The 22,994-nt window shown below is 39.4% G+C and overlaps 1 protein-coding gene across 18 annotated transcripts in view; it reads right to left on the bottom strand.

Moving 5' to 3' along the window:
* Positions 1–4,636: 4,636 nt before the first annotated feature.
* LOC143017846 (dystrobrevin beta-like) overlaps positions 4,637–22,994 on the bottom strand; it is a 436,897-nt gene continuing 418,539 nt past the window's right edge. For 14 of the 18 annotated variants that reach the window (XM_076172805.1, XM_076172802.1, XM_076172806.1 and 11 more), the window contains one exon: positions 4,637–8,173. In XM_076172805.1, the coding sequence (XP_076028920.1) occupies positions 8,048–8,173 (126 nt within the window). In that variant the 3' untranslated portion in view covers positions 4,637–8,047. Of the gene's footprint in view, positions 8,174–21,421; positions 21,481–22,994 lie in introns of all 18 variants that reach the window. The other 4 variants (XM_076172809.1, XM_076172798.1, XM_076172800.1 and 1 more) reach the window with 3 other exon arrangements.

The following is a 22,994-nucleotide window of genomic DNA, read 5'->3' as shown; positions in this document are numbered from 1 at the left end:
CTCTCTCTCTCTCTCTCTCTCTCTCTCTCTCTCTCTCTCCCCCCCTCCCTCTCCCTCTCCCTCTCTGCCTCTCCTGATTATGCATCACAGAATGTATGTGTGTATTTTACCTAGTTGTATTTTGCGGGAAGGGGAGCTATGCTCGTGATGTCCCGCCTTTGTATCTCGCAGTGTCTAGTTTGTTTTTAAACTCATGAATGGTTTTTGCGCATACTATTTCATTGTCCAGTTTGTTCCAAGTGTCCAAAACTCTATGAGGAAAACTGTTTTTCTTCAGTTCTCTTCTATAGCTATGTTTTTTTATTTTCTTTCCATGTCCTCTTGTGTTTCTTTTGTCCCAGTTAAGTAAGTTCTCTCTATCGAGTACCTCTGTGCCTCTCATGATTCTGTAGATGGTCAATAGGTCACCTCTCTCTCTTCTTTGTTCCAGTGTCGGTAACTCCAGTTTAGCCAATCTCTCCTCGTATGATAGGTTTGCAAGTGCAGGTGCCATTTTTGTAGCTGCTCTTTGGATTCTTTCTATTTTCTTTATATTCTTTTTGGTACTGGGGGACCACAATGTCGCCGCATACTCTAATCTAGGCCTTATCAATGTAACCAATATTTTTTTTATCATGTCTTCGTCCAAGTATGTAAACGCCACTTTTATTGATCTTAGCAAGTTGTAAGTCTCCCCGACAATTTTGTTAATCTGTATATCATAGGACAAGTCGTTCGTGATAATTACTCCCAAATCTTTTACGGATCCTACTTTCTTTACTTCTTTGGTTCCAATTGTATATATTTCCTGATATTCTGTTTTTGCTTTTTCCAAACTCCATTATGCTACACTTCTTAGTATTAAAGTCCACTTCCCATTTCTGACTCCAGTTCCATACCCTATTTAGGTCTTCTTGCAGTGCTTCACAGTCCTCATCAGTTTCTATTTTCCTTAGCAGTTTGGCGTCATCAGCAAAGAAGCTCATGTAGCAGTTTACGTCCTCGTCCATGTCATTCATATAGATGGCAAACATTATTGGTGCCAGCACAGATCCTTGCGGTACTCCACTGATCACCTCTTTCCAATCTGAATATTTTTCTCTGAGCACCTCTCATCTTTCTACCAGTCAGAAAGTCCTCTATCCATTTTAGTAGGTTTCCTTGTATTCTTATGTGTTCCAGTTTTTTTTTTAGTAGTTTTCTGTGTGGTACTTTGTCAAAGGCTTTTTGCAAGTCTAGGAATGCACAATCACCCCATCCATTTCTTTCTTGCACTATGTCTATTAGTCTTGAGTAAAAGCATATTAAGTTTGTGGAGCATGATCTTCCTTGTCTGAATCCGAATTGTCTTGGGTTTAATATGTCATTGTCTTCCAGATGTTTTACCCATCTATTCTTGATTATTTTCTCACAAATTTAGGCTATGGTGCTTGTTAGTGATACTGGCCTATAGTTGGTGGGTTCTTCCTTGTTTCCTCATTTGTATATTGGTACAATGTTAGCGTTTTTCCAGTCCTCGGGTATCTTTCCTTCTTTGAGTGAGCTGTTTATTAAGATGTGTATTTTGTCTGTTAGTTCTTCTTTGTGTGTGTGTGTGTGTGTGTGTGTAAGAGGGAGAGAGAGAGGGGGGAGGGAGGGAGTGAGTGAGTGAGGGAGGGAGGGAGTGAGAGAATGAGTTGGAGTAATGAGGTGATGGAGTAATCCAGGCAAAGGCTAACCACCTTCTTTCCCTTCACTGGAACATTTGCTATTCCTACTCTGACCACACACATCCCCCCTCCCTCCCTATCTCTCTCTCCCTCTCCTAATTATACATCACAGAATGTATGTATGTGTGTGTGCGTGTGTGTGTGCATGTGTGTGTGCATGTGTGTGTGCATGTGTGTGTGTGTGCGTGTGAGAGCGAGCGAGGGAGAGAGCAGAAGAGGTCAGATAAGTTACCAGTCGCATGACCTGACGCCTATACCTCACTGGTGCTGGTTGCCTAGGGAGGGAGGGAGGATGCACCTGCAGCCTATACCTCACTGAGTGAGTGAGGGAGGATGCACCTGCAGCCTATACCTCACTGAGTGAGTGAGGGAGGGAGGGAGAGAATGAGTTCAGTGGGGGAAAGCAAGCACATATCTTTCTTTGTCACCTCCACCCTTCCAGCTGCCCTACCACCCGAGCGTCCAGCTCTGAGAGAGAGAGAGAGGGTGGGGTGGTGGGAGAGGAAGGGAAGGAGGGAGGAGCGAAAGAGAGAGAGAGAGAGAGGAGGAGCGAAAGAGAGAGAGAGAGAGAGAGAGAGAGAGAGAGAGAGAGAGGAGGAGCGAAAGAGAGAGAGAGAGAGAGAGAGAGAGAGAGAGAGAGAGAGGAGGAGCGAAAGAGAGAGAGAGAGAGAGAGGAGGAGCGAAAGAGAGAGAGAGAGGAGGAGCGAAAGAGAGAGAGAGAAGAGGGAAGGAGAGAGAGCTTTACCTAATGAGACTTACTCAATGTAGATAGAAGGCGGGGCATATTGTAGCTCATTATAGTGATTTGTGGGAACAAGGATGGTGGGAGGAGCAACAGAATCCCAAGTACAGCATACGGAATCTTTACTAACTACCAGTACAACATACGAGATAACACAACAAGAGCGGAAACAAAATTAAACCATGACGCCTACGTGTGCGGCACCGTATATGCTGTTGGGCTCTAATGACGCCTACGTATGCGGCACCGTATGGAAGGGGTTAATGATGCCTCGATGCTTCTTATGGTGCAAACCCTCCTCAAGTACTCTCCCATTCCTAGCTCCTGGAATTGGTTTTGTCCACCTAGCCTCTTGTATGTCATCTCCTACCCCAGCCAATTTCTCACTTCTGGCATCATTAATTATCTAGATTACCTGTTTTATATGACTATCCCACTCTTCCAGTTACTCAAAGAATACAAAATTGTTGTCAATAACTTAGTCTGAACTCGATACTCATGCACTTGGACAAGGGAAATATCCCAAGCTGGGCATGCCTTGTCACTCACCAAAATCTGAAGGGTGCAGCAGGGTGGAAAAGGTGAGCTCATGTGTGTGAAGTCATACATGCATTACATAAGGGAGGGGCATCAGGGGGGATGATGCATTCTATGGCCTATGTCTAATTAGATTCATGATTACCTTGATTAATTAGATGCTCCTAACCCTCTAAACCTACATATATAATCCCAGCATTACAATATTTACCTAGTTGTATTTTGCTGGAAGGGGAGCTATGCTCGTGTTGTCCCGCCATTGTATCTGTCTAGTTTGCTTTTAAACTCGTGAATGGTTTTTGCGCTTACTATTTCATTATCTAGTTTGTTCCAAGTGCCTAAAACTCTGTGGAAAACTGTTTTTCTTCAGTTCTCTTCTATAGCTATGTTTTCTTAATTTCCTTCCATGTCCTTGTGTGTTTCTCTTGTCCCAGTTTAGTAATTCTTCTCTATCAAGTATCTCTGTGCCTTTCATGATTCTGTAGATGGTCAGTAGGTCTCCTCTCTCTTCTTTCCTCCAGTGTCGGTAGCTCCAGTTTAGCCAATCTCTCCTCGTATGATAGGTTTGCAAGTGCAGGTGCCATTTTTGTAGCTGCTCTTTGGATTCTTTCTATTTTCTTTGTTCTTTTTGGTACTGGGGGACCACAATGTCGGCGCATACTCTAGTCTAGGCCTTATCAATGTAACCAAAATTTTTTTTATCATGTCTTCGTCCAGGTAAGCAAAAGCCACTTTTATTGGTCTTAGCAAGTTGTAAGTCTCCCCGACAATTTTGTTAATCTGTGTATCATAGGACAAGTTGTTTGTGATAACTCCAAAGTCTTTTTCGGATCCTACTTTCTTTACTTCCTTGATTCCAATTGTATAATTTCTTGATATTCTGTTTTTGCTTTTTCCAAACTCCATTATGCTACACTTCTTAGTATTAAAATCCACTTCCCATTTCTGACTCCAGTTCCATACCCTATTCAGATCTTCTTGCAGTGCTTCAGTCCTTATCAGTTTCTACTTTCCTTAACAGTTTGGTGTCATCAGCAAAGCTCATGTAACAGTTCACGCCCTCGTCCATATCATTCATATAGATAGCAAACATTATTGGAGCCAGTACAGATCCTTGCGGTACTACACTGATCACCTCTTTCCAATCTGAATATTTTTCTCCGAGTACTACTCTCATCTTTCTTCCAGTCAGGAAGTCCTCCATCCATTTTATTAGGTTCCCTTGTATTCCTCCTATGTGTACCAGTTTTTTTAGTAGTTTTCTGTGTGGTACTTTGTCAAATGCTTTTTGCAAGTCTAGGAATGCACAATCAGCCCATCCGTTTCTTTCTTGCACTGTCTATTAGTCTTGAGTAGAAGCATATCAAGTTTGTGGTGCATGATCTTCCTTGTCTGAACCCGAATTGTCTTGGGTTTAATATGTTATCTTCCAGGTGTTTTACCCATCTATTCTTGATGATTTTCTCACAAATTTTGGCTATAGTGCTTGTTAGTGATATTGGTCTATAGTTGGTGGGTTCTTCCTTGTTTCATCCTTTATATATTGGAACAATGTTAGCATTTTTCCAGTCATTAGGTTATGTCTTCTATGCCATGATATACTTCAAAAGGGATTATTATAAAAATTCCATGTTTAGGATATAGTAAATTTATGCTAAAATAAGAATGTTAGCCACAGGCATAAACCCAAGGAAGAAAAGCTGTGAAGCCTCAGCATCACCCAAAAACACAAAGAAAGGGGATGCGACTCTCCACACCAATGCGAGGTCAAGAAGTCATAGACGAAATGCCACCTAGAAATAGTGCCAGAATGCTTACGAATGACCAAGTGGGAAATAGATAAGTAGTTGATAAATGCTTGTATGCCTTCCTCATACATAATAAAAAGTGAAGTGAAAGAGTGAAGATGCAAATGAGAATATACAGAATAGGTTTATATGTGTAGAAATTTGTGGTATCTCTGCCCAGCAGCATCTACAAGTGCCATAGATTTAGACGGTCGCATGTCATCCTCCTCTCTTGTGCACCCCTGCCTTCTCATCATATATATCTCCATAGCTCTAAGTAAATTAATTTTTGTACTTGGCCTTTGTTTTATCCTGGTGAAGGAGAAAATATCCTATACAAAGTGTAAAGAGGTACAGTCAGTTTGAATTGATAGGATTGTTGAAAAATTGTCCAGATCAGGACAGTTAATAAAAAATATGCCAGGTTTGTGATGTTGCCTTGCAAGGTGACCTAAACAGGGTAATTGATGTAGTGTGCAAAGATGCACATTAAATATTACACCTACAACAACTATGTTTTCTCTTTTTCTCCCCCACAGCACTTGTAGAAGGCATGTGGATCATCATAACAGCAATATAGGGTAGTGATCACTCCAGAAATCAAGTTAATAATACAGTAAGTAGGTAATATTAAAGTCAATACTGAGACCACACAAAGAGCAGCAACCAATCTAATTATGAGCCTAGATAAAAGTTATGAAGGAATAGTACAAGCACTGGATCTGCCATCATTAAATGACAGAAGAGAAAAAGGTTACTTAATAGCAGAGTTCAGGACATTAAAAGGAATAGATAAAACTGATAGAGATGATTTACTGGGGTGGTACTGGAGTCACAAGTTCATGGGAACAAATTGAAAATAATAATAATAATAAATAAATAAAGGCTATCAATATATGTAGTTTCCTGTATAGATGCACCAACTCCTGAAATAGCTTAAAGATTGGTGTGACCCAAGCTAAACTACGAGTGAATTCAAGGTTAGGTATTTTAACTGAAGAAAAAAAAGACGGTGCCAAGTTTAGCTTCTTTCCTGTATATAACAATGAGGTAAATACACAGAAAGATGGAAACTTGCAGACTAGACTGAGAGCACAGGTCTGACACTTTCTTCACAGCCAGGTCCTGCTCGGACCATTGGAATTTTTTAGTAATCAGTGTTTGGATTAATGAACTTTCACTGTATAGTATTTCTCTTAATATGGTTTACAAGTAAAACATGACTTAAATAAAATTATTTGCCTTTAATTAGCCTTCCCTAAATACCACAGTGAGTATATTGTATATTAAGAAATGTTTCTGTGTACACTGCATTTGACATCAATGACCAACACTTTCACAATACAAAACATAATTTCACAAATACTTTGGGAGTAAGTGGAAAAAACAAACTAACAAAAGCAACTATTAGTACATGGTTTTAAATAATGCTAAACTTAAACATGTATACATTAGAAAATTATTGGTTTGGTTACATAAAAACCATGTAAGTTAATTTTTTCATTCACATACAGGAAAAAATCAGTTTATTAAAAGTGAAGAATGAGAAAATTACTTGAAGGCATGCAAGGCAAACAGTACTAATCAATGAAATTAAGTACTTTCTAAGGACAATGAAACACTTCATGAACCTTAAAAAAAAACAGATCACTAATACAAATTACCTTCATTCAGGGTAAGATGGATTAGTATATATTTGGCAAAATATTCTTAAACTTCATACTGTGCATCATGTGTCCCTTCCTCCATTACAAAATAGTAAATGTTGGCTTTTGTGTACTGTTTAATATGTTTGAAGTACAGTGCAATGAATAAAACTAAGCTTAACTAGGCTTACAGTACCTTTGATGCAGTGAGCAAGCCTAATCTGCAAGCATACACTGTGTACCTATGGAAGTATTGTCAATGATTGTTTTTCTTTGTAGTATCCATATCAATGTAGACATATATATAACATTAGGAACATATGACAATTCTTTTATCAGGTAGAAAATAAAGTAATAAAAAAATCATCACTGGGTTTATAAAATGAACTTTCCACAAAATTTTCACTTCATTTGTCCAGTGGACTACATTGTTTCTTAGCACTGGAATGCATGGTCACACCAAGTCATGAGGTTAAAAGTTCAATTATCAAATACTCTTTTTATGAATTCTAAGGACACTGAAATATGATTGATGATAATAAGTTAAAAGGGGATGATTCCTATGTGTTCTAAACTGAATGTTGACTGGTTGCAAAACAAATTTCCAAATTGTTTGTCAGCTTGCTAATGAGAGAAAGAATGTCCTAAATCCTTAATGAGCTGAGCAGGCACTGTCACGTCCTGGTTATTTCACCATATAACTTATTGGTTACCACAGCATTTGCACTTATCACTTCAAATGTACCTAGTGTGTGCCATATCTTTGATTTATAGTTTCAAAGTATTAGCAGATTACAAGACTAATAGTACAACCATAGAAAAAGCAATGAATAATATTACCACTGCCTAAAACTTGGTAAGAGACTAGTTATATACTTGTTTCATGGAATGTTAATTTATAAAGGGCACAATCCCTTACTCATAATCTGTTATAGTGCATCTTGGATCATAACAACACCAAAATGAGATATTCATATTGATGGATTATATCCCTAGCACTGCAATGAATATAGCTTGTAAAGGGGTTACAACTACATTAAATATTGTATGCACTTTATCATTGAAAAGAAAATGCCATATACCAACTTTAAAATGCCCAAATGCACCACAAAAACAAGGATTATAGATTTTCTGGTTAATTGCAATTACAGCCCAGTCATAATCCTGTAGAAACTAGAACTCATACATAGTACAGCATCATATCACATATGTGATTATGTATATAAATTTTCAATGTATCATTACAATGTCAATATGCCCCTAGGAATCGCATATAGTTTTTGAACTTGTTGTGGCTTTGAGTACTTTGTATGGAAGTTAGGGTTCTTCCATATTACTATTAACTATTCAAATTTTTTAAAACATATAGACTGTTGCTACACGTAGTGCTTAGAAAAACATAAAAATATAGATAATAATATTTTGACATACTCAAAGGAAATAAATCTTTTTATATAATTGAAAAACCTAAATCAATGAGAAAATATCTTCAGTATATCTGACCTACACACACTTCACATACAAGATTCTGATCAAGACACACTATAAGTAATACTATTTCTGTCCAATATGCAGAAAATATGTATGCATGGATAAAACTGTTCCTCCACCTCTTCAGAGCCTTTGTTCGCAATGGTGCTTTCTCCATTACCTGTTGATCCACCTGCGTCTTGTTTCTTCCCACTCTGTTCCATCATCATCAGTTTTTGCATAAGAGGAATCATCATCATCACCAACACTGCTTAGTCTGCTTCCACTTCCTCGTCTTACCACCTGAAATTCAAAGACAAATACATTAATACTGAAGAAAACACAATCTTAAACTAATGTATTGTATATCAATCATCTAAACTTAATTTCATAGGTTTTGTGGTATGTTAACAAACTAAAGGAAGATTCAACCTGCATATTTCTTTTTTTAACAAGATTACAGTATTTCTATATCTGCATAGTAAATCTGTAGCAGATATCCCAATAGATAACTTTCTGTTATGAGTGTCTCAATGTGGTTACACCACCACACAACACTATATACCAAAGGGTTTCTTCCTCTTCATAAAGGAGGTGGCCAGCCAAGGCATGCAGCCACCCTTCACCCATCCCACACTGCTTGACAGAGCAGTGGTAGCATTCGCAACCACTACTCCAGCAGTTCAAGTTCAAATCCTACCCATTCTGAAATAATATTAGTATTTCTGCACTGTGAACTGACATTCCAACTCTTGTGCATTTACCTAGTTGTATTTACCTAGTTGTATTTTGCGGGAAGGGGAGCTATGCTCGTGATGTCCCGCCTTTGTATCTTGCAGTGTCTAGTTTGTTTTTAAACTCATGAATGGTTTGCAGGGAGTTGGGTGTGTGTATTTACCTAGTTGTATTTTATGGGATGGGAGCTATGCTCATTGTGACACATTTTCGTATCTCTCCACGTCCAATTTTTTCTTGAAATGGTGTATAATTCTGGCATTCACTGTTTCGCTGTTCAATTTGTTCCAGACATCGATCACTCTATGTGGGAAACCATTCTTTTTCAGGTCTCTTCTGTAACTGTCTTTAGTTTCTTTTTATGTCCTCTTGCTTCCCTCTTGTCCCATTTTAATAGGTCATCTCTATCGAGAACTTCCATCCCTTTCATAATTCTGAAAATGGTCAACAAAATGCCTCTTTCCCTTCTCTGCTCCAATGTTGACAACTGTAATTTCTCCAATCTTTGTTCATATGTCAAGTTTGATAGTGTGGGTGCCATTTTTGTCACTGTTTTTTGGATTCTTTCTAATTTCCTTGTGTTTTTCTTTGTGCTAGGTGCCCACATTGATATAGCATATTCTAATTTTTGCTCTTATCAATGTGATAATTATTTTCTTAACCATCTCCTCATCCATGTAGTCGAAGGCCACTTTCATTGATCTTAATAGGTTGTAGGTCTCTCCAAATAACTTATTTACGTTTGTCAGGTGTCAAATCACTTGAAATGATTGCTCCTAGGTCCCTCTTGGAGTTTACTTTTTTGACTACCTGTACTTTGTTTTCAATTGTATACTTTCCCGAAACTCTATTTTTGCCTCTTCCAAATTCCATTATGCTACATTTCTTGATGTTGAAGTTCATTTCATATTTCCGGCTCCATTCCCATACTTTATCCAGGTCATCTTGTAGCAATCTGTAATCTTCTTCTGTTTTCGCTCTCTTGAGTAATTTGGCATCATCAGCAAAAAAATTCATGTTACAATTTACTCCTTCATCCATATCATTTATGTATATGGCAAACATTAAAGGAGCCTTGTGGGATGCCACTTTTTACATCTTCCCATTTCAAATTTTTGTCTCTAAGTACCACTCTCATTTTTCTCCCAGTTAAGAAATCCTTCACCCAATCCAACAGTTTGCCTTGAATTCCTCCTATTTTTTCAATTTTACTTATTAATTTTTTTGTGTGGTACCTTATCGAATGCTTTCTGCAAGTCCAAGAAGGCGCAGTCTGCCCATCCATCTCTTTCTTGTATTATCTCAATTAGTCTGTGTGTGTGTGTGTGTGTATGTAAAGTCCCAGCACTACCCATAGATTGGGCACATATGAGCTCTGAGCTCTCATCTGGGAGGGTAATAGCTGTTGATCAGAAGTCTAACACTTGATCCAAGACCACAGTGAATCACACTCACCCACCACCCATTTGTTTCCCTTCCATCTTAGATTCTTGTGGATGAAAGGAAGTCCCTGCCTCCTACCCACTGTTCAGGTCAAAAGTAATAATTCAGCAAGACATGATGGCCACAACGGGGCCTGGTAGCTTAAGATGGTTTACCCCGTTCACTTCATTTAAACACAGCGACCCTCCCATATTGTCCCCTCATTCATAAATACAGAAGACAGGAAGAAATCCCTTTGGGCTGCATCAGTTTTCATCCATTCACAACAATTCTCCATTCACACCTATCTCTAACCCTCTACCTTCCCTGCACAACAGACATTCCCCTTTTACCCAAGGCCTCCTTCACCCCATCCATCTTGTTCTTGGTTTTCCCTTCAATTTCACTGCATCCACCTCTCCTTCCTACATTCTTTTTGCTAGCCTTTCTTCACTCAATCTTTCCAATTGCCAAACCATCCCAGTATTCTCTTTACTTCCTCATTTCTCACACTGTTCATCCTTGTAATGCCCACCATACTTTTCAAACACTTCATCACAAACACATTCAAATTTTTCATTTCTGCCTCCATTAAATTCCAAGTCTCTGCCCCATCCAATATCATAGGCACAATCACTCCTTCATAGTGGGTACAGAAATACTCGATAGACAGGACTTGTTAAATTGGGACAAGAGAAACACAAGAGAACATGGAAAGAAAATTAAAAAACATAGTTATAGAAGAGATCTGACGAAGAAGAGTTTTCCACATAGAGTGGTGGACACTTGGAACAAACTGGAGGAAAAAATAGTGTGTGCAAAAACCATTCATAAATTTAAGAGCAAACTAGACACTGTGAGATACAAAGGCGGGACACCACGAGCGTAGCTCCCCTTCCCGTAAAATACAACTAGGTAGGTAAATATAGCCTTCTCTTTGTATTCATTTTTAGATATCTATTTCTCATGACACTTGTTATTCTCCAAAGACATTTAGTTACTACTTTCAGTCTACAGTTTACTTCCACCTCCACTCCAGTTCCTACTACATGTTACTCTAAATACTGAGAAGTTTCAACTTTCTCTAGCCTCTCTCCCTAAAGACTTGATTCCAATTCACTTCCACCCTCATCCCTTGTACATCTCATTGCATTATTTTTACCCAAATTTACCTTCAGCTTTCTTCCATCACATATCTTCACAAAATTCCATCACTAAACTGTGTTAGACCCTCTTTTGAAGCAGCCAAAATTGCAGTTTAATCAGCAAACAACAACTGGCTAAGCTCCCACTTCCCTACACCCTCACTAATCATCTTCAATCCCCTGTCCATCACCTTTGCAGTTATCTCCTGTATCATCCAATTCATGTACCCATTGAACAACAACAATGACAACAAAACTTTGGCACTGCCCCACTTTCACAACAAACTACTCGCTCTCACTATTCCCAATACTAACACATGCACTACTATTAATATAAAACTTTTGACTGCCATTAACAGCTTTTCTCTATCCCATATATCTGCAATCCCTCCCACAATTCTTTCCTGTCAACTCTGTCATAAACCTTCTTGTATATTTACTTTACCAAAAATATTTAAATCATGCACTCTCTATCCTTCCTAAGCCTACACTGTTCCTTCTCAGTTACTCCTGTTCCTCTCCTAATCCTCATAAATTAAAACCCTCCCATATGCCTTTCCAACTATGTTCAATAAATTCATCTCTCTAAAACTATTACAGTCACATTTATCCCCTTTTCCTTCATAAAGTACCTACACAAACACTCCTCTAGTCCTCCGGCACACTCCCATCCCTTCAGCACATATTAAACAACCTTTCTAACCAATGAATTATAACAGTTGTTTCCTTTGCCAGATGTTCCATATGACATCCATCCAAATCCAGGCACCTTACCAGCTTTCAACCTTTTGAATGCTCATCATTCATCAGTCATTTTTCTAGAATCTCTTACTGCCACAATCCCTCCCTCCTAATCTCCTCAACATTCAAGAACTTCTTGAAATACTCTACCCACCCTCCCTCATCACCTTCAATTCCATTAACATCTGCAACTTTTCCTCTATCCCTCACTCTCTTCACTTCTTTTCAAAATATATTTTTATTATTTTCAAAATTCTGTCAGACTCCTACCCCTACACCCAATCTCCTCTTTGCCTCCCTTGCCTTACATTTTGATTTTCCTCTCTTCTTTTGTCTTTCATATGCCTCCATAGTTCTACCTTGCAACCAAACTGCTCACTCTTCTACCACCTCCTTCACCTTTTCATCCAACCATTCACCACCTTTCCTTTTGTTCCCTCCCAACCTCTTCACTCCATATACAATCTTTGCACACCTTGCTTATGGAAGGGTCTTGATTGAGAGGATTAAGAGAGGAACAGAGGGAGTAATTGGTGAGGAACAGTGTGGGTTAAGGGCAGGTAGGGGTTGCATAGATCAGATTTTTGTGGTAAGACAGATATGTGAGAAAATTATAGAAAAAGGTAAGGATGTTTTTTGGGCCTAGAGCGTGGAGCTGCTAGGTAGAGTTCCGAGCATATCTAAATGGAACATCGGTAGCATCTTCGCCCTATGGAGCAAAGGATGCGCCCCTTTGGGGCGCATCCTTCGCAGCCTTCCCAACTACACTCAACAAGCTTATCCCTCTGAATCTACTACACTCACACTTGTCCCCTTTTCCCTTGTAAAGTGGAACTATACAGGCACTCCTCTAGTCCTGTGGCACTCTACTTTCTCTTAAACAATAACCTCATCAGCTAGGCCACCATCACTGTACCTCCTTTTTTAAGACATTCTACATGACATCCATCCAGACCAGGTGCCTTACCTGCTCTCATCATCTTAACAACTGCCTTCACTTCATCTTTCCTTATTTCTCCTCCATTTTCCTCACTTATCACGGTCATTTTCTTAGCGCTTCCCACTTCAACTACCTTTCCTTCCCTGTCCTCCTACGCATTTAGCAACTCCCTAAAATACTCTGCCTATCTTCCTCTTACTGCCTTCTCTTCTATTATCATCTCTCCTTCTCCACCTTTTACCTTTTCTTCTCTACTTGATTCGCCTCCTCTTCCTCTCTTAATTTCTTTCCAAAACATCTTTTTATTACTTTCAAAATTTTCTGTCATACTCTTACCCCATTTCATAACTTCTCTCCTCTTTGCCTCTTTTATCTCGTGCTTTACTTCGCTTCTCTTTTCTTTGTACCTCTCATATGATTCTCTTGTCCTATTTTGTAGCCAATCTATGAAAGCCTGCTTCTTCTCTTCTACAACCTTCTTTGCTTCCTCATCCCACCACTCACTAACCTTCCTTCTATTTCCTCCCGTCCTCCTTGTTCCACACATCATCTTTGCACACCTCATGACTCTCTCCTTGAACTATCCCCACTCCTAATTCTACTCTATCCTTCACTCCCTCCCACTCCTCTCCCAGCTTCTTATTGTACTCCTCCTTTTTCTTTCTCGTTTAAACTGTTCACTCTAAGCACCTCCCTACCTTCTGTCCTTTTCCTCTTTCTCCATCTATTCTCCACTCTCAACTTACCTTCCACCAGAAACCCTCTCATGTCTTAACTTTTTTTTTTAGTAATTTCCCCTGTGGGGCTACAGGGAGAAAAATGCCTAGTCCTTATCCCCTTCCCATTTTAGTCGCTTCTTATGATTCAAGTGGGATAACTTGGTGGCAGTATTCTTTCCCCCCACCACATTATTACTCCACTAAAATTCTTACACCTGACATCCCAAACCTCCCTACTACTCCATCTATTGGTTCATCCCCCACTCAGCAGTGAGGTCACCCAGTACCACTCAATTTAATTCCCCCCAAAAAAATTAAATGCTAATTTATATTAACCGTAAAAGCCCTTGTTTCCTCTTAATTTTTTTCACTATCAGGACCATTTGCACTCACATAAACCCTCATCTCCCATTCTAGTTCATCTTTGCCCACATTAACCTTGAAGACACCTCCCTCCACTCCACCAAGCACTTTCCTAGGTTATCACTTACCAGAAGAGCTACTTCCCTCCCTCATTCCCTCATCACTTATGACACTACACACCACACTCCCTAACTCATAATCAAACCTCCCTTTCAACCCAATGTTAACACACCCTTCTTCCTTTTCACAAACCACCTATATCTTCCTTTTAATCTCATCTGAACCACAACCACAAATATTTAATGACCAAATATGGTTCTGGTTTGAGTCCTCCTCCCAGATCTTCTTATGCCTTGACTTTTCCTTGGAGGGAGGGGCGAGTGTGAAACCTCTTGAAACTCCCCTGACAGTAGATGGTATGTTGATGTGACCACATACTTTATGTTGAAGCCTTCCATACTTCCTTTGAATACCCCACTTAAAAAGTTTGTGCCCTTGCCATCTTGAATCTCCTGGGGCATGCCCATCTTACTAAAATAAGACATCAAAGATTTTGTGACTCTACCTTAATGTTTGGCAAGAGTATGGTTTCAGCATACTGACTAGACTGACACATGATGGTCAACAAGAAAGATTTTCAAGACTTCGTTTTTGGTAGGGATCCTACAAATTTTTATCCAGCACCAAAATAGTGATAATATTTTATGCCTTGTTATTTCATCAAAGTCAGAGGAAGGAGGAAAACCCTGAACTCTCAACAGACGTTTCATTATTAACTCTACTATGCACAAAATATCACGTATAATATCTTAAAAATTACATAAAATTATGACATGGTACACAATTACTTGTGAGGCATGAGAGAGGTGAGAAAACATACGCTTCCATCTTGTATTCTTGAAAGTCAGACGACTATAGACAGCCGAGGACTGGAGACAAATGACTCCAGTCACTTAAAGAGCGTTCACTACTATGAGCAATAAAGATAGGCTATGTGCCTATACCAGGATAGACAAGTGACTCTAGACCATCCACTGCCAGGGGTAATGAAGTTAAGCTATGTGCCTATATCAGGATAGACAGGCGACTCCAGTCACCTGAAGAGCGTCTACTGCCAAAGGTGACGAAGATAGGCTATATGCCTATATCAGGAGAGACAAGCGAATCCAGTCACTTGAAGAGCGTTCACTGTAAAGGGTGACTAAGATAGGTTATATGACTATGTCAGGAAAGAAAAGCAAATCCAGTCACTCGAAGAGTCGAATAAGAAACAGGCACCCCGACACTGGCACTGGTCTTGGGAAGAGAGGGACATGTCCGACGCCTCTGATGACATTACTACTATGCAGTTATGCGGAGCACCAGGTATCGCTTACATAATTTACGTGACTGTCATGAACATTGAGAATGTATTTCCCCTGATGGGTTATCAGTTGAGCAGTAGTCGTCACTCAGGTCAGGTCAACCGGGTAGCTGCTTCAAATAGTGATATGGCGAGTGGTTGTGTTAGAGTGTTCAGCACCAATGAGGTACAATCTCTACTTCGTAGAATTGAAGCCTTGGAGGATACTGTAAAGTGCCATAAAGAGGAGAATTGAGTTCTCTGCTCGAAGGCCCAAAATACGGAAGACAAACCAAGTTTGGAGCCTGGATGGAAAACGGTGACAAATAAGGCGCGGAAAGTTATGGGTTATCAGGCTCAAAATACGGAAGACAAACCAAGTTTGGAGCCTGGATGGAAAACAGTGACAAATAAGGCGCGGAAAGTTATGGGTCATCAGTTGAGCAGTAGTCGTCACTCAGGTCAGGTCAACCGGGTAGCTGCTTCAAATAGTGATATGGCGAGTGGTTGTGTTAGTGTTCAGCACCAATGAGGTACAATCTCTACTTAGTAGAATTGAAGCCTTGGAGGATACTGTAAAGTGCCATAGAGAGGAGAATTGAGTTCTCCGCTCGAAGGCCCAAAATACGGAAGACAAACCAAGTTTGGAGCCTGGATGGAAAACGGTGACAAATAAGGCACGGAAAGTTGGGGAAAAATCCTCACCAGGGAAGGGCAGATGCTGGATCCCTGCCCATAGGTAAGATTTTGGTTGTAGGAGACAGTCAGTGAGGTACTTGACAGGGCTTTCTGTGATAAAGATAGGAAACAGGACGCAGGTGTGTTTCCCTGGTGCGGGGATAGGTTATGTTAGAGATAGGATTGAAGAGTGTTTAGTAAAGGAAAGTAAGGTCCCTGTCGTTTGCTGGGGGCAATGATATAGGTAAGTTAGGGAGTGAGGAACTGTTTGCGCGGTTCCAGGATGCGCTAGACAATATTAGGAATAAGGGAGGTGTTCCTGTTGTATGTGGAATCCTTCCGAGGCGTATAGTTGGAGGTATGTGGCATTCCAGGGCTATTGTAATGAATTGCAGGCTGGCAAAACATTGTAAGGCCAATGGATTGGCATTTGTCGACAACTGGGATCGCTTTTACGGTAAGAATCATCTATATACAAGGGACGGCGTACACTTGTCGCCCAGAGTATTTCGGCTCCTTGCTGAATCCCTTGAGCAAGAAGTAGGCATCCTACAGTGTTTTTTCGAGTAGATTACGTGGGAGTAGGGGGGGGGAGTATCGGAATATAGTTTAGGCAATAGAAACAACTTAGAGGGACTCTTCAGTAAAGAAGAGACAGAACAACATTTTGAAACACTTAACAGTACACCAATCACAAACATAAACAATGCTGTGCACACTTTTAATACAATCATACAAAATGCAGACAAGAGATACATCACTAGAGGCAACAGAAAATCACACAACCCCAACTTCACACCAGAAATCCAAAGCCTCATCAGACAACGTGACACACTTAAACACGGTACCCCCACACCTATCCCTCAAAACATAGCAGACCAAATACAAACACTAAACACTGTGATTGCCGATAAGATACATGAACAAAAAACACAAAATTGGCAAAACTTTATCAATACACTTGATCACAAAACAAACACCAGCAAATTGTACAAAACACTCAACAGCATTACACTATCCAACAATAACACTACACGCTCTCACGCAGCAATAATCACAACAACAGATAATCTACCCTCAAACAGACAACAAGCAAACGCACTCATACGTCATTTTGCACAGACAAGCCATCTCACTTCTCACCCTGACAACCGACGCACCATTCGACGTAAGAAAGACTTTCCCACAGACTCAGACTATACTCTTCATAGACAGTCAGACAAAACTCATAATACATAGTCTCAAGCACTCATCTGCCTGTGGCCCTGATAACATAAGCAACATCCACCTAAAACACATTGGACCACAAGGTATACACACACTCACAAACATTGCAAACTACAGCTATTCACACAACACTATACCCGACATCTGGAAGCATGGTAAAATAATCACCATTCCAAAACCGAACAAAGACCCAACAATCCCAACATCGCACTGTCCAATCACACTTCTCTGCACCCCCTCTAAAGTCATTGAACGCCTAATACTTAAACTTGTCACACCACATATTCCCCTTGCTGACTCACAACACGGTTTTAGGCCACTACACTCCACAAACACTCTTCTGATAAACCTCACACAAAGAATTTTAGATGGCATCAATTCAGATAGGCCCCACCAAAGAACACTTCTTATAACATTAGACATTAGTAAAGCTTTTGATGCTATTCCCCGCCACAACCTAACAAATAAAATATATAACACAGACATACACAATAACACCAAAAGATGGCTGGCCAATTATCTGGCAGGTAGGAATGCTTACGTGTCATATAATGGCCAATCTTCGCACATCAGAAACATTAAGAACGGAGTACCACAGGGCTCGGTTCTATCCCCCACACTATTTAATCTATACATGCATGACTTACCCACGCCAGACACCTCAGAAATACAAATCTCTTCCTACGCAGATGACATAACAATCACATGCACACATCGTAACACAGACAAAGCTGCAGAAATAATCCAGCCATACCCTGACACACTCAACACATGGTTCATCACAAACAGACTCAAAATAGCTCCAACCAAATCTACAGCAACACTTCTCACCAACTGGACAAAAAAACACAAATACATACCTCATCTCTACATCAACAACACTCTAATACCACACACAAACACACCAAAAATTCTTGGTGTAACATACGATACCTCCATGTCTTTCAAACAACACATCCCAAACATAAAAAACAAATGCACACCTAGACTTAACGCACTTAAGTCAATCACTGGAACAACATTTGGACAAAACAAAGAAACTAATATAACAATATACAAACAATGCATACGCTCAGTGTTGAATTATGTGAGTCCTGCATGGGCTCCTAATCTCAGTGAGACACACCACAACACCCTTCAAATCATACAAAACAAAGCCCTAAAAACAATTACAGGCTGCACAAATACAACACCTACAGACCATTTACACCATGAAACAAAAGTCCTCAAAGTCAAGGACCACCTCGACATGAGAGGCACACAAACACTTGCCGCAGCCACCACAAACACATTACACCCGCTACACTACATAGCAGAACACCCACACACACCAAGAAACATTAAAACAACACCCAAAGACCTTTATCATGCACAGATACTCTCTTCTCTTCCTCCACAACCACCAAATACCAGCCTCCGGAAACATATTCATAATCATATCACTCACCGCTCCATTAACACACTGAAAGACAACACACTGCTGCATGCCAGACCCTCTGATATCCACCCTTCTGAATCCTCTCTCCCACGAAAGGACAGAGTCCACTTGGCCAGACTGCGGTGCGGTCACCACCCAGCACTTCTAAGCTACCAGAAGAGGCTGGATGACCTTGTTGTGAACAGCTGCCCAGGATGTAACACTTCACCCCATACCATACAACACATAATGGAAGACTGCATTATACACAATCATGCACGCAAACAACACAACATACGCTCTATAAAGGATTTGTGGGAAAACCCAGTTTCGGCTATGTCATTCCTTGGGGAGACGGGACTGCTCGGACAGACAGTCTAGGGAACAACAACAACAACTTAGAGGGACTGTGAAAAAAATCACCAAAGCAGGTGGAGAGCAGATAAACTATAAGTTTACTATACAAATAGCAGAAGCATAATTAACAAAATTGATTTGCTGCGAGGTAAAGCATGCATAAAGAATTTTGATATCATAGCTATTACTGAATCATGGATCAACATGGCTGATAAACATTTCCTTCTGGAAATCAAAATAGAAGGATATAAGTTTTTTCACAAGGACAGGAATGGCAGAAGTGAGGGAGGAGTAGCACTTTTCGTTAAAAATACAATAAACTGTACAGGTATTATCAACAATTCGATTAAGGAAGAGGACAGTACGGAATCTATTTGGGTAGAGATTATAGGCAAGAATAAGAAAGTTATTATTGGCGTCCTGTATAGACCTCCTAACCTCAGCATTGAGCAGACTGATCCTCTAATTCATGAAATTCACAGAGCGTCCTAGTACAAAAACGTTATGATCTTGGGAGGCTTTAATTATAGAAACATTGACTGGAAATTTTTAGTATGAGATCAGGAAGCGAAAAAATTATTAGATGTGGTGCAGGATCATTTCCTAAAATAAATGATTACCGATCCTACGAGGGGAGAAAATACTCTGGACTTACTTTTAACTAATAATGAACATCTAATGAGCAATGTAAAAGTGGGAGATAGTCTAGGTTCTAGCAATCATCAAGAAATAAGATTCAATATTATTTGGGAAGAATTAAAAAGTATGAATAACGTCCAAGTACCAGACTTCAGGAGAGATAACTTTGACAATATAAAAACCTAGTTGAAATTGAATATGAAATGGCATACGAACGTTTCAGACATTATCAGGGGTCAGATCATGACCATGGGTCAGGTCATGACCACGGGTCGGGTCACGGAGGGTAATGTGCATACCTTGGGACAGGTCACTTGGGGGCGGGGGCTCAACAGCCAGGTCAGCGATTTGGATGAAACGTATAGCAATCTAACTGATTTAATTATTAATGCACAAAATACATTTAACCCCCTGAAGTCAATACGGAAGAATAGTAATACTCCCAGATGGATGACGGACAGATTGAAACATGAATCGGAATGAAAAGAGGACTTTACGTAAAAAAAAAAAACGGGGGAACACACCTTAGATCAAGATATAACGAAATGGCAAAGCTGGTTAAAAAGAATACATGTACAGCAAAATGTAATTATGAAATTAAGGTTGCCAGTCAAGCAAGATCCAACCCTAAGGGTTTCTTTCATCTCTATAGAACAAAAAATAAAGAATAGGCCCAATTAAAAACGATGAAAATGTCATGATAGAATCGGAGGAAAAAATGAGTGAGGAGTTTAACAAATATTTTCTCTTGGTGTTTACCAGTGAGAGGTTAGATAAAGTACCTGATTGTGATCTGATTTTCAAAGGGGATGAAGAAAGTAGTCTATCTAATATTAATCAGCATTAGTAAAGTAGTAGTCAAGCAGATTGAAAGACTTAAAGCTACAAAATACCCGGGTCTAAACGAAATCTTTCCAAGAATGCTTAAGGAATGTAAATCTGAAATCTGCGACCAGATAACTGAAATATTTAATAAATCGGTAGACACTGGTTTTGTGCCTACTGCTTGGAGTCAGGCAAACGTTGTTCCTGTTTTTAAGAAGGGAGATAAATCGTCTATAAGCAACTACAGGCCAATCAGTTTGACATTGGTTATAGGTAAAATGCTTGAATCAGTAATAGTAAACAGACTCAGAGAACACATTGAAAGACATAATCTACTTCATGACACACAGCATGGTTTCTCCAAGGGTAAGTCATGTGTGACTAATCTTCTATCTTTTTATACTAAAGTATATAAGGCGTCAGATAACAATGATAATTACGATGTTATTTACTTTGACTTTAGCTAAGCGTCTAACAAGGTACCACACTAGAGATTATTAAATAAAATCAAAGCCCATGGCATAAGAGGAAAATTGTTAGAATGGATTAGAGCTTGGATTAGTAACAGAAAACAGCGGGTCACCATAAATGAAGTAAAATTTAGGTGGGCAATGTTACTAGTGGGGTTCCCCAGGGCTCGGTTTTTGGTCCCTTGTTGTTCATTATGTACATAAACAACTTAGACACCTAATTAGGTCAGGATATGATGCTGAGATTCTGCAGGATGATCTTAACAAATTGTTCATATGGTTGGTGAAATGGCAAATGAACTTCAATATCTCTAAGCGTAGTGTGTTAAACGTAGGGCTACACAACCCCCAAAATAGATACAGCTTAGATAACATGCTTTTAGGGAAAACTGAGTGCAAGAGAGACTTGGGAGTTCTAGTGAGTCCAGATTTTGAAATCGGGAAACAGTGCATTAGCACCAGGAATAAAGCTAACAAAGCATTAGGTTTCATTGCTAGGGCAGTAACAAACAGAAGTGCAGAGGTAATTACCAAACTCTAGCGATAGTTAGACCCATCCGTGACTATGCAGTACAGTTTTGGTCTCCACCCTACAGAATGGACATCAATTCACTAGAATCAGTACAGAGAAGACCAAAATGATACATGGACTCAGAAATTTGCCTTACGAAGAGAGGCTTAGGCACCTTAACTTACACTTTCTGGAATGATGCAGAGTGCGGGATGATCTAAAAGAGGTGTTCAAATGGATCAAAGGCTTTAACAAGGGTGATGCAAACAAGGTCATCATATTAAACAAAAGGGCAGGACTCGCAGTAATGGATTTAAACTGGACACATTTAGATTTAAGAAGGAAATAGGCAAGAATTGGTTTACTCATAGGGTGGTCAACGAATGGAATAGACTTAGTAACCATGTAGTGAGCACCAAAACTATCAGTTGTTTTAAGGAACGATTAGACAACTTTATGGATGGGGATGACAGGTGGTGATGGATATGGAGCTGCCTAGTGTAGGCCTTATGGGCTCTTGCAGTCTCCTTCATTCTTATGTTCTTATGTTCTCCCCCCTCCGCTCACGCACCTCCACACAATCTACGTAGCATTATCATTGACATTTTATACAATATAAAATGAAATACAATTTTAAATTCATAGCATTTCAGCATATTCTTAAATAGAAAGCACATATTATATATCAATTTATTACAATGCATACACTTCATGTATAAGGTACATGAGTAGGGAAACGAGGTTTTTTCCTACATTCAGAAATATGATGACCAATTTTATGACAATAAGCACATGAAAGAACTTGAATCTGGGAACTATATTGAGGGTATTTATACTGATTTTTAAATTCTCATATATTACCAGACCTAACTTCTCTGAGTGGGTTACATTAAATGAAGTGTTGTGCGCACCTAGAAATGGCCGTGGCTCATAATTTCTTTTAGTTATATCAGGTTTCTTATGAACAAGTGCATATGAATCAGCTAAATAAGAGTCTTCCTTTGGGCTGGAAGGATCTCTTTCCTCTAGAAAAATAAATAACATTGGGTAAAACATTAGCTTTAAATTGTCCTAGAAATATAATTTCTCATTCTCAAAGTTTGGGCTCCTATCACTCTGAGCTATCACAATAATTAGACATTTGTGCCACGAATGCCTATTGAGACACCTTTTCATAATTCCTGAATTTAAGTCTATGAGCCTCTGTATTATTTCATAACTTAAAAAAATACATTGTCATAGTCACTTCACTTCCTAATGATGTATAAACCTTCTGAGTCTTTCCTACTAATTTAGTTTGCACTAATAAACTCCAATGTTTCTGATTAATATTGAATTGTAGGAGAACTTTCTCTACTTGATTAAAGAAGAGTTTGGGATCACTTTCTGCAAAATAAGGCATATATCTCGTATATTTAGAGGCATCAAACACTGCCTCTTCTGTTTTAATGATGGGTTTATGGTCTAAACCTGATTCAATTTCTGCAAACCTAACCTTGGTTTGTTTGAGCTATTTCTGCCTCTATTTTTCTTAATTCTATTTATTTATCCATGTACCTCCACATAGCTATTTTGTTTCCTCTTCTTCTGGCA

The sequence above is a fragment of the Oratosquilla oratoria genome, chromosome 33, assembly GCF_046742065.1.
Source record: "Oratosquilla oratoria isolate Oo_2021 chromosome 33, ASM4674206v1, whole genome shotgun sequence".
Classification (NCBI taxonomy): domain Eukaryota; kingdom Metazoa; phylum Arthropoda; class Malacostraca; order Stomatopoda; family Squillidae; genus Oratosquilla; species Oratosquilla oratoria.
Note: the sequence above shows the minus strand (reverse complement) of the source record. Positions and strands in the feature narration are given on the sequence as shown.